The sequence below is a fragment of the Gracilinanus agilis genome, chromosome 6 (genome assembly GCF_016433145.1).
Source record: "Gracilinanus agilis isolate LMUSP501 chromosome 6, AgileGrace, whole genome shotgun sequence".
NCBI lineage: Eukaryota > Metazoa > Chordata > Mammalia > Didelphimorphia > Didelphidae > Gracilinanus > Gracilinanus agilis.
In genome coordinates, this window is record NC_058135.1 from 215379115 (window position 1) to 215392800 (window position 13686).

General features: G+C 37.8%; 1 protein-coding gene across 1 annotated transcript in view; it reads left to right on the forward strand.

The window, feature by feature from the left end:
- Positions 1 to 13686, forward strand: part of SORCS2 (sortilin related VPS10 domain containing receptor 2) — a 1347356-nt gene that overhangs the window by 1047037 nt on the left and 286633 nt on the right. Inside the window, exon 4 of the mRNA XM_044681767.1 lies at positions 10170 to 10334. Within this exon, the coding sequence (XP_044537702.1) occupies positions 10170 to 10334 (165 nt within the window). The remainder of the gene's footprint in view (positions 1 to 10169; positions 10335 to 13686) is intronic.

Consider the following 13686-nt stretch of genomic DNA (forward strand, 5'->3'; position numbering starts at 1 on the left):
ATTAAATTAAATAATAATTATGATGTACACAGTGCCCTGCACATAGTGAGCACTATGTGAATATTACCTATTATTATTACAAATGTATGACCCTAGTCAAGGCACTTATCCTCTGTTTCTTCAGGTTTGAAATAGGGAGCACAATAGCACCTACCTTACAGAGCAATTATGAAGATCATATGAGACAATATTTATAAAGTTATTAGTGCAGTACCTGGCAGGTAGCAGGGAATTAATGCATGCTTATTCCTTTCATTTCCCTCTCCATAACAAATCATCATCAATAATATTTATTCCTGGTTTTCTAGTTCTATTTTGGGTAAGCTGATTGACCTTAAATGAATCTATTTAATAAGAACATCCTGTACTTTAATGTTTGCAAAACGTTTTCCACACACTTGAATGCTGGGAGCCATCAAGTTCATGACAGATGACAAGATCACACATGAACCCTGAGAATTTGCAAAGCAATTCAAAGGAGGATAGATTTCCTACTCAGTTTCCCCTGTGTGACTTTTATCTTATTAACACTCCTCATTATAGGAATTATTATGATCAATATCTTTATTTATCCCCAGGAAAATATCAAGGAACATTATAGGCTATTATTAGAACCCTTACAGGCCCCCTACAAACTTCTAGGAAATCCCCACCTTTTCATGCAGTAATACAGAAATTCTCCTAGAAGTCACTTCACAACAAACCAGCAACTAGTGAGTTAATGTTTTTTGGTTTGTTTTTTTTTTTTAAACCCTTACCTTCCAATACTGTGTATTGGCTCCAAGGCAGAAGAGTGGTAAGGGTAGGCAATGAAGGTCAAGTGACTTGCCCAGGGTCACACAGCTGGGAAATGTCTGAGGTCAGATTTGAACCTAAGACCTCCCATCTCTAAGCCTGGCTCTCAATCCACTGAGCTACCCAGCTGTCCCCTAGTGAATTAATGTTAAAGATTTTAAAACCCTAATTTAAATCTCCCATACACAGGTGCCTGCAAAAACAGGCTAAGAATTCCCCCCCCCCCATCTCTGATTCGGTACAGTACGTTAACATAAAAAAACAATGAATGATAAATGGAGGAATTGTCTCCCATGAAAAAGCTTGTACTTTCCCACCACTGTAACCCAAGAGATATGTCAAACACACCTTGAAAAATATCAAAAGTTACGAGAAAATGAAAAGTATGACTTCATACATTGTCTTTTAGAAAAGATGTATGATGAGAATGGATTTCCATACCAACTTTATGTGTGATCTCAAAGCATATAAAATAAACCTTACTCAAGACAGAGCAGAGCAGTATTCATGATGACTGCCTGGCTAAATTTCAAACAGTTTCTCATTTGTCTTAATGCGCTGATTCTGTCATACCACTTGAAGCCCCTGGACCTGGGGGAGCTGGCCTCCCCCACTTAAAGTTGATAATCCAAGTGCTTTTCATCCCATTTAACAGATAGTGAAACTAAGACTCAACATTGTAATGCAGCATGCTCAAGGTCACATAGGTGGAACCAGCATTCCAACCTTCCTTCTGTTATACCACATCCAGTCTTTCCATTGTCATCTCCAGTAATTCTTTTTTTATGTATATGTTATATATATATATATATATGCATATATATATAGTGTTGTTTATGTGTATATACACATATTTGTACTAGATATATATGTGCATACATATATATATCGTCTTACTGATAGAATCCAGGATGTTAGATTGGGAGGGATTCCAAGAATTTAGCTCATTAAATTTCTTCACTTAAAGAGGAGAAAAATGAGCCTCTCCAAGAGTGGAAGGGACTAGTTCAAAGTCACAAAGCTAGTGATCACCAGATCTAAGGGTTTATGTGAAGACCTCTTTGCTCTAGAATCCACTGCATATGTCCTACATTACTGCTGCCTTAGAAATAATAAGATCTACTTGGAACATTGATACGTATCCCAGGTATCACGTGTGTATCTAGGGATAGGAACAAGTATAAATGTACCACTAAAAATAGCTTTAGTCCAAATTTTGAAATACAGTCCTTAAGTCATGTCCTCTCTGCAAGCCCTAATTAAAGCTTTGCTATTGTTTGAATATTTGTTCTCATTGGCATCTTTTCTTTCCTTTAATTTCTACCATTTACAGTGATAAGAGGAAAAAATAACCCAAGGTTGTGATTGCAAATACTGAGTCCAGAAAATTGCCATTCTGATCTTTCTGTGTAGTAGAAAAAGAAATGAATCTGGGATGAGAAAAGAGCCTTAGATTTGAAGAGCATGGGGATTTGAATCTTGTCCTTCAAACTTGCTGTGTGACCATGATTAATCACTCTCCCTCTATTATTGAGTTTCCCATTCAGGAAAATAAGGGTAGTAACATAGATGGGTAACCCTAGGCAAGTCACTTAAACCTGTTTGCCTCAGTTTCCTCATCTGTAAAAGGAATTGGGGAGAGGGAAATGGCAAAGCAGTTTCCAGTATATTTGCCAAGAAAAAAACAAATGGGGTCACAAAAAGTCAGAAGCAACTAAAATGACTAAATAATAACAATCACAACATAGGTGGGACTAGATGCTCCTTCCAGCTCTGAATCAGACAACTCAGATGATTTCTATAGCCCATTCCAGTTCAAAATTTTTATGATTCTAAGAACAACCTGGGAGTTGGAGGAAAAGAAGGGAGAATTGTATTGCCCAGGTCATTTGGAAAACAACCACTCTCCAATCCTAATTTTAAAGAACTGCATTTCCTACAGGTCACAGATATTCAAATTTAAGTCCTGTTAGATAATTAAAGCCAAGAGGTAGTCTCTGAGCTGCTCTGATCATGGAAACTGATTTAAAATGTACCCTGTAGGCTGAGAGAATGACAATTGCCAATATTTCCAACCTGGAGAAATAGGCTCTCTGAATGATGAGCTGTTATGGAAAAGCAAGCATGTAAAGGTCTTGTTTTGCCGGTTTAGCCGCGAAATGACTCTCTGAACAACTAAACTCAGATTTTCATCCTTCAAGCAGAGGAAATGAGGTACCATGGCCAGATCTCCTGGCAGTGGCTTGAAAGAGGGAGATAAATAATCCTTTGTCCGGGACAGCCAGAATTATCTGAGGAGTCAGTCTGGATGGACAATCTCATTTATCCAGACACTCAGTATCTTTTCTGAGGTGGGTTGGCTTCAGACAATGGCTTTGTGTTATTTGCAGGCTAATTAAAGAAAAAGGGGAAAGCTCATTACAGTATTCATTAGGATTAAATAATATATTGGATTCCCATTTGTTCATTTAAATTCATTGGATTCACATCACCCATTGAATGATACCCTCACACATTAAATTTCCTTTCAAAAGAATTTCACTTTTTCTCCTGTAGAGCTCCTTAGTTTGTAAGAGAGAACAAAAGGAGGGAATATCACCTTACTATCTTTTAAATAAACCCATTTTCCCCAAGTCTATATTTTAATCTAGTTTTTATATTTAGCTATCTGGTCATGGGTGACTTCTTCCATCCTCACATGAGATGGAGTCCATACTTCAGTCAATGATGTCCACATCTGCTAAAAGTTAGCAGCTTCCTCTTTTTTTTTTTTTTTTTTTTTTTTGGCAAGGTTCTTTATTTGTCTCATTTCCAGGTTGCCAGCTCAGACCTGGTTTCTTGCTGTAGGACTGAAAGATCTTGACACATTTCATTATGTACCAGTGATTTTCTACCTCCTACAAAATAATTTTATATGTATAAATTTCCTTTGTATATATGTATATATGTGCATATAGAATTGAGCTCTTTGAAGTCAGAGATTAATGGAGGAAAAGTCTGTTCTTTGTATCCCTGGTGCCTATCAAAGTGCCTGACAGATAATCAGTGCTTGCTACATGCCTATTGCTAGCTAGGATTATATAGTTAGAGCTGGAAGGGTCCGTAGAGGTTATCCTGTCCTATCCTTTATTTTAGACAGGTAGAAACAGAAAACCAACCAAATTAAACAACTTGCTCAAGGTCACATAGATATTAAATGGCAGGGCAGAGATTTGAATCCTGGGTCCTCTGTCTTCAAATCCAATGCTCTCTCCATTGTAGTACACCAGTAATGGCTCCCAATCCTTCATGAAGCCCCATCATGGAAAACTTGGTAAACCAAGGGACCAAACATGAGCTCCCCTGTGCCTGAAATCAACAGTACTCGATGCTAGGAGACCATCTATTAGCTTTGAGGTAGGCAGATTAGTGCTGAAAATACCCACTAAACCATACAAGAAAAGCTCATATTTCACTAGAAGCTGAGTATCAAAGGCACTTTCCTCATAACACTGGGATGAAAAAGATTCGTGTGTAGATTTCTATTTATTCATATACTACAACCCTTTAATTTTAACATATATAACAAATACATTTATATATACTATGCCTTATGTGCATAGAAAACATTTATATTAATATTTATTTACATATTCCTAACTCAACACATATGTAATACTAACCCTTTATATATACATATACACATATACATTTATATACACTAACCAATATATATACAGATATAGACTAACCCTTATGTGTGTCTGTGTCTGTGTGTGTCTGGGTATCCCATTTTAAAGCCTCCAGATGGCACAGTGGGTAGAGTGACAAGCCTGGAGTCAGGAAGATTCATCTTCCTTAGTTTAAATCTGGTCTCAGACACTTACTAGCTGTGTGGCCCTAGACAAATCACTTAACCTCTTTCGTCTCAGTTTCTTCATTTGTAAAATGAGCCAGAGAAGAAAATGTGAGACCGCCCCAGCATCTTTGCCAAGAAAATCCCAAATTAGGTCCCAAAGTGTCAGACACAACTGAAACAACTGAACAACAACAAAAACACCCCATTTTACAAGTTGGGGAATAACTTCTTCAATGTACACAGCTAGTGCACCATTTAACTAAGACTTGAAACCAAGACCATTTGACTCCTAAGTTAAGTTCTCTTCACATCACCATGCCTCACTAGGCATCAGATGACAACCACTGGCAAATGCAGAGCACTCCAATGGGGAAGAGATGTTGGGACTAATTATCCATAGTTCCTGGTGCCTACCATGATGCTATGTCATCACTTCCATTGATTTTTTTATATTTATTTCTTTTTTATCATCTTGATCATACTAGTTTAGAAATAATCCAGCTCAGCTTTGAGATCTCTTTAAGTTTGGATCCATGCTACAAAGTTCTGTTAACAATTCTGGTTACTGCTCTGAGAACAACATGCTATATTATCCCAAAACAACTTTCCTTTCCATCATCTCCTAAAGGAGGGATTTCTAACTAGGGTCCAAGGACCCTTTCCATTAATAGATATCAGAGGCTCGTATGTATTTGAATTTTTAAAAATGCAATTTTTAAACCTCCATTAACTTCTAAAGAAATTTCCTTCTAGGGGGCAGCTGGGTAGCTCAGTGGATTGAGAGTCAGGCCTAGAGACAGGAGGTCCTGGGTTCAAATCTGGCCTCAGACACTTCCCAGCCATGTGACCCTGGGCAAGTCACTTGACCCCCATTGCCTAGCCCTTACCACTCTTCTGCCTTGGAGCCAATACATAGTATAAGACGGAAGGTAAGGGTTTTAAAAATAAATAAATAAAAATAAGGAATTTCCTTCTATTATGATTTTAACAAAATATTATTTTCTATAAAAAGAAAAGAAATATTATTTTGAATAGTATATAACACAAAAAGTTACCTCAATAATCTTAGACCCCATGGGCTTAACAAGTACTGCGTGGTTTGGCCAGGATCAATAATATTTGCCAGAGTCTAACTAATAGTCCGTTCATTCCACATTCTACCACAGATACTTTTGAGGGGATAAAGGGAAATTGTTGGAAAGCAGAAAATATGGAACTAGCAGATATGAGAATGACCATGAGAATATCTAGAAAAGAGAGGGCAATTTTTACCAGGTAAATATCTTAATGAAGTAAGATCAAAGAGTGAAATAGAGAATCTCAAGCTACAGGGCAAATTAAAAGAGAGACTATCATATTTGGGAGTCAGGGTAGACTAATTTACTCTCTGCTTTTAATTTCCTCCATCTAGTCCTTAGTTTCCTCATCTAAAAAAGGGAGAGATTAAATTATATGACACCAAAGTTTCATTCCCTCTCTAACATTCTGTGTTCAATATTAGAAAATCTTTTATTGCTCGACATTCTGTGATCCACCTTCTGATGTTGCTTCTGGCTCTGATATTCTGGATTTTCCACTATATTATTTTACGTTGCATCACATGTAGTAAGTAGTACAGGGTGCACCATGGTCAGAAGCAATTAGAACTGACCTGTAACTGTACATTTTTGAAGGGCTGCTCCGTCTTTTGTAAAAAAGGGACACCTTCCAGGCACCCAGCCAGGATCTGACATTTTTCCCCTTTTATATTTAAGATTTTAAGTGACAGAATCAGATCGCAAATCATTTACATTTTTCTTTTCTTTTTTACTTCTTTTTCATCATAATCATCAAACTCTGTTCTATGTTCATGAATTTCCTTTAATGAAATTCCTCTCCCCCTCTTTTTTTATTTTTAATTCCTTCTTCTGTAGTGCTCATTTTGCCCTTTTAAAGATAGTTCCTTCCCTTGATAAACCTACTTTTATGTTCAGGATGTTTTCCTTTCTTCTTCCCTTGTTACACATAGATGATTTCAGATAGGACAGAGAGAGAGAGAGAGAGAGAGAGAGAGAGAGAGAGAGAGAGAGAGGCAATAAGGCCCAGTGGAGAATACAGGAAGGAGAGTTGTAGAAGAAAGAACAGAGGGGCAGCTGGGTAGCTCAGTGGATTGAAAGCCAGGCCTAGAGACAGGAGGTCCTAGGTTCAAACCCGGCCTCAGCCACTTCCCAGCTGTGTGACCCTGGGCAAGTCACTTGACCCCCATTGCCCACTCTTACCACTCTTCCACCTATGAGACAATACACCGAAGTTAAGGGTTAAAAAAAAAAAAGAAAGAAAGAAAGAACAGGGTATTTGGCATCAAAAATTTGGACTTTGAGTCTGTGATGGTGATTGAAGCACATAAGATTATTGAACCTCTGTTTCTTCATCTTTAAAATGGGAATAATAATCCTTGGGTTATTTGCTCCAAAAGATTGTTTTGAGGCAAATGATCTTATCTTTATGAAATGCTTGGAGTAGTCATAGGATTTAGAGTTTGAGGGACAGAAATAATAATAATAACAACCGTTGAATACCATTTTAAAATTTGCATCATGTTTTCCAAATTCATTTGATTCTCCCAACTCAGGAAGATGGTTTTATTATTATCCCTATTTCACATATGAAGAATCTGAAAATAGAGAGGATGGGTGACTTGCACAAGATCACACAGATAGTATATGTATGAGCCACGATTTGGACTCAAGACTTGTAACTCCAACCCCCACACTTTGTCCACTTAAACACATAGGTGCCTCCAGATCGTCAAGCCATTTCCTTTTCAAAATAGAAAAAGGTAAAGTCCAGACTGAGAAAGTCCTTTGCTCACCAGTCACAAGCATGTTAGTTTTGCCTTCTTGTTTCTTTTCTAAAACTAAGTGGCATGGTAGAAATGATAGTGCTTCACTGGATTCAGGAAGAACTGGGTTCAAATCATTTATAGCTATGAGACTATTTTAACTTAGTGATTGCATATGTGAGGAGCAATCATCCTCATCATTGCCACCTCTCTATCCACTGCACCACACTTCCTTTCCATATGTGAATATGGGCAAGACAGCTAAGTGCCACAGTGGATCCACAAGTCAGGAAGACATCTTTCAAAATGGCCTTAGGCATTTACTAGCTGTGTGAACTTTTTTAAGTCACTTAGGCTTTTTTGCCTTAGTTTCCTCAACTATTAAATGGGGATAATAATAACACTTATGTCCTGGGGTTGTGAGGATTAAATGGGAAGTTGTAAAGTGCTTAGCATAATGCTTGGAATATAGTAGATCCCTAAATGTTTCTTTCTTCCCCTCTTCCTTCTCCTCCTTTCTAATCATCCTTGTTCTTCCTCATTCTCCTCTTCTAGCCTCCCCTACATGTATATTTTTTTATCCCTTAATTTTGGTGTATTGTCTTATAGGTGGAAGAGTGGTAAGGGTGGGCAATGGGGGTCAAGTGACTTGCCCAGGGTCACACAGCTGGGAAGTGGCTGAGGCTGGGTTTGAACCTAGGACCTCCTGTCTCTAGGCCTGACTCTCACTCCACTGAGCTACCCAGCTGCCCCCCCTCTATGTATATTTGAAAGATATCTCACTTTCCTCTGTTGTAAAATATTGAGATAATGATATCTCTGGTAATTACCTCATAGGATTCTTATTAGGTTCAAACGAGTCTGTTATAGTATTTTGCCAACTTTAATGTGCTCTTTAACCAACAACTCTAATAGCTTCTAATAATTTGCATCACTAGATCATAGATTTGTGATTGCCCTATTGTAAGTGCTCCTTCCCCATCTGGATTTCAGACCTTCTCAAAATGGTCTCTATGAGTTGGTGGGGATGAAAGTAATAATCATTATTCATCCCCTAATAGGTATCTTTCTTCTTTTTAGACTTTCCTAACTTAGCTCCTCTGGTTCTCAGGTGACAGAAAAATAATCCACTGCTGGCCCTGTAATGGAAGCCTTCCCAGCTCTAAAGGATTTGCCAGCATTTAGATTCTGTTGGCAAGAACTGTGAAGATCTGAGAGTCATTCTATGTCAAAGGGAGGCACTGGGGAAACTTTCAGAGAGGGCACTAAGTAACTTCTGAGGTCTCTTCCAATCCCAAGTTTCTTTAAAGAATTAAATAATTTAAATAAAATTTTGTTAGTGGCACGACATGATAGTGATGCCTCAAATCCCTGCAATCAGGAAGGCTGAGCCTGGAAGGTATCTTGAGCTCAAAAATTCTGAGGTAAAGTATGACTAAAGCTATTTGGGTATCAGCCCAAGTTCAACACCATTATCTTTTACTCTTTGGAATGGAGAGCAACCAGGATGCCCAAGAAGGGACAAAACATCCAGAGTTGAGAAAAGAACAAGTCACGATTATAATGATGACTATTAGATGGTTCTGCCAGGGTAATTGTGAGGCTAAAGTGGCATAATCATTGTAAAGTATTTAGTACAATGCCTGGCACATTGTAAGTGCTATATAAATGTTAGGGAAGAGGAGAAAGAGGAGGAGGAGGAGGAGGAGGAGGAGGAGGAGGAGGAGGAGGAGGACGAGGACGAGGACGAGGATCCATTCTAGGAGTTACTACTATATTTCCAACCTAGCCAAGACAGAGAGATCTAGTCTCAAAATGAAAATATAAGTTTTTTAGTTTAGGAATCATACTACTACTTAAGAAAGGAAATGTTGAGTTACCTCTACATAGTACACGGGTGACACAACCAATGTTTCAATTCAATAGGTCGCCATTTTGTATTGGTCTATCCATCTTCCTGTTAATCTTCACTATAATATCTTTTCAAGGAGTTACTTAATTGGTGAAAACTTGCATATTGCTAGCCTTCACAAGCTTAAACTTTAAGTCTGTTTCTTCTCTTTACCATCTTGGGGGAAAAATGGTGGCCATAATAAAGTTTCAATATGCTTTATAATTCTCAACAGATTTCNGAAGAAGAGGAGAAAGAGGAGGAGGAGGAGGAGGAGGAGGAGGAGGAGGAGGAGGAGGAGGAAGCAGAGGACGAGGATCCATTCTAGGAGTTACTACTATATTTCCAACCTAGCCAAGACAGAGAGATCTAGTCTCAAAATGAAAATATAAGTTTTTTAGTTTAGGAATCATACTACTACTTAAGAAAGGAAATGTTGAGTTACCTCTACATAGTACACGGGTGACACAACCAATGTTTCAATTCAATAGGTCGCCATTTTGTATTGGTCTATCCATCTTCCTGTTAATCTTCACTATAATATCTTTTCAAGGAGTTACTTAATTGGTGAAAACTTGCATATTGCTAGCCTTCACAAGCTTAAACTTTAAGTCTGTTTCTTCTCTTTACCATCTTGGGGGAAAAATGGTGGCCATAATAAAGTTTCAATATGCTTTATAATTCTCAACAGATTTCAGTAAACCTTATTATTTAGGCAGAGGTTACAGAAATAAGTATTCACACTGAGAAAGATTGACAGTTTATGGAGTTGCTGGTGAAGATTTGTCAACTCAATGTCCCTATAATTTGTCTTTCTGTTTCAGATAATTCTAGTAAGCTCATCTCTTAATGACCGGGACCAAAGCCTTTTCCTGAGCACTGATGAGGGAGCTACCTTTCAGAAACAACTCATCACATTCTTTGTTGAAACTCTGATTTTCCATCCCAAAGAAGAGGATAAAGTGGTTGCCTACACTAAGGAGAGCAAGGTAAATTTTAATGACCCCACGTGGTTCTAGTCCGCAGGGACTCTAATAGAAGTATTCCCTACCTGCACTGATGTGCCTTACTCATTCTAATTAGCTTTCATCATATTTGATGTCCTAGCTCCTGGGCAGAGAGATGGTGGCTGCTGTGTAGTTCATCGCACATAATCCTGCTAAGGATATTGTCTCTGCAGCCTACCTTTGGAGGGAAAAAAAAATACAGAGGGAAGAAAACCTGAAACCAATATATTAATTCTATTTCATTTTGTCTCAGTCCTCAGGCCTAAGGAATTAAACTAGCCCTGGGCATCTTGGAAAAGTAGCTACAAAGTACACCTACCACTAATTAGTTGTATACTCCTGGGCAAGTCCAACAAAAGAATTGGCTGCTTCACTTGGTAATGAGTTCTCTGTCATAAGAAATATTCAAGTGGGACTACATTGTAAAGTCAAAGAACACTAGACATAGTCCAGTATTTGGGAGCCCTATTCCCATCTCTGCCACTAACTTACCATGTGACTTGAATCAAGTCACTTCCCTATTCTAGGCTGGAGATTTTTATCTGTGACATGATAGAAATAAACTAAATAACCTTTAAGGTCTTGTGCAGACTTAAGTTTATGACCTCCAACAAAAGTCCCTTCTAGTTCTAACGTTGTTGTTTTTTATATTAACTCTAATTATTGGTATTTGTGAGAGTCTTCATAACTACTGACTTGCCTTTTCCCCCCTTTTCTTATGTGAATCTCACATAAATATTCATTAATTAATAAACCATTATTAAGTGTGATCTAGAGAATTCCAATTTTGGATCCTTCCCTGAGACTCTGACTCACCCTAGTTCATCCTTATCTATAAAACAAGCATGATGAGAATTGCACTCCAAATCATCCATTATTGTTATGAGAAAAATGCTTTGTAAAGGATAAAATACCAGAGAATTCATTTCTTGCAGTGCCACCCTTTCCTCATTTATAAAATGAGAGAATTGTTCGTAGAAAGCATATTGGAGTCTAGAATTAGAGTACCTTGGGTTCAAAAGTAATTTCTGCTATTTACTAACTGCATGGCCTAGAAGCAATATAGCACAGTAAAAGAAGGACTGAATTAAGACCAAGGACCTGGGTTTGAATTCTGATTCTGCTACTTTCCTTCCTTTGTGAATTTCGGCAAGTCACTTAATATTTCTTATAGACAGGCAGATGATAGGATAAGTATTTGTATGTGTACATGAGAAAGTAGTTGATATTATTAAAATAACAATAACATCTCCCCATTTTTATTATTCTGGGACCCTTTACACTATTCCATGGTGTCTCAGAGTCAAAACAATGTTCCTATAATTTGTTCTCCTTTAAATAATTCTTGTAAGCTTAACTCTTAATGACTATAAATCCCATTTATAGATAAATGATTAATTTTACAGATGAGTAAAGAGAGATATAAGAGGAATATGACTTGCCCAAGATCATGAACTTTGCTATTGACAAAGCAATGTACAGATGTCCTCTGATTATCAGAATACTATTACAAGCGAAGATGGCCTTAGAGTAGAAGGAACTTCATGATTCTTCCTACTACCAATCACAACAAAGCATCTCAAAAGGACAAAAATCAAAATCAGAAGAGGGAAGGGATGCAAACTCGAAGATAGGGAGGTTTTAGTCATTTCCCCACTATAAGGGAGTAAAATTACACCTATCAAAGTGCAAGCTTATCATCCCTCCTCCACAACACCTACCCCACCAGAGTCAGAGCAAAGGCTGAGGCAATCTCTAAATTCTTGGAAGTTGGCTGAGGACACCACAGTCTTACCACTGAGGGCAGCACAGGGCCTTGGCAGCTAAATTTGGAATCTGAGGCTGAGGAGCAAGGAGTGGGTAGATGAGAGCATGGAGTGTGGAGCTTAGGTGTGGAGAGAGGGCAGACCCAGGCTACCCTGGCAGACCAAAGGGAGACTGGAAAAATAGCCTCAGGGCAAGACATTAAAGCCCACTACACCAAGAACTGCCTTCCTGCTTCACTCAGACTTTCGACTGAGAAGCCAAGATAATTCAGAGAAAAAAAAAATGAATATAGCAATGGCTACCAACATAAAGGAACCGCAATCCACAAGTACCAACAGAAATAAAAAGCCCTTGAGCCTGAATAACTTCTCTGTAAAAAAGGAGCAGAGTACAGAGGCGACAACAGAGAGAGCAAAAAAAGCAAATGCATCCAAACTTTCCCCCAAAAAAACTGGAAATTGGTCACAAGCTCTTGAAGAATTCAAAATGGAGCTCAAGAACAAAGTAAGAAAGATAGAACAAAAATGGACAGAAAAGTGGGAAATAGAAATGCAAGTAATTCAAAAAGAAAATAACAGTTTAAAAGAGAGAATCTCCCACTTGGAAAAAAAGAAACACAGAAATCACTTGAAGTAATAAGCAAATTGGAGACCAGATTTGACCTGCTGGAAGCCATGAAAAACAGGATGGACCAAACTGAAAAGGAAAAATCAAAAGATCGTGCTGAAAACCAGCCTTTAAAGACTAGAATTGGGTACGTAGGAGCCAATGATCTCACAAGACAGCAAGAATTAATAAGACAAAATCAAAAGAATGAAAAAATAGAGGGAAACTTTAAATACCTCATTGAAAAAAACAACTGACCTGAAAAACAGGTCCAGGAGAGACAATTTGAGAATCATTGGTCTACCTGAAAACCTAGGGGAAAAAAATAGAAGTCTTGACATCATATTATAAGAAATTATCCAAGAAAACTGCCCCAATGTCCTTGAACAAGAGGACAAAATAGACATTGAAAGAGTTCATAGATCTCCCTCTACATTAAATCTGCAAAAGACAGCCCTCAGGAATGTAATTACTTAATTCAAGGACTTCCAAGCCAAGGAGAAAATATTGCAAGAAGCCAGGAAGTTACAATTTCAGATATCAAGGAGCCTCAGTCAAGATTACACAAGATCTGGCAGCCTCCATTCTAAAGGACAGCAAAGCTTGGAATATGATATTCAGAAAGGCAAGAGAATTGGGTCTACAACCAAGGATGACCTACCCATCAAAACTGACTATATACTTCCAGGGGAAAGTATGGGCATTTAAGAAAATAGAAGACTTCCAAGTATTCCTAAAGAAAAGACCAGAACTAACTAGAAAATTTGATGTCCAAATGTAAAATTCAAGAGAAACATGAAAAGGTAAACAAGAAAGAAGTGGGAAATATTTTTAAGGACTTCAGTAAGGTCAAATTATTTATATTCCTATATGGAAAAATGACATTTGTAACTCTCAAAATTTTTTTACTATCCTAGTAGATAAAAGAATTATTCATAGGTAGAGGTTGGGGTACTAAGTG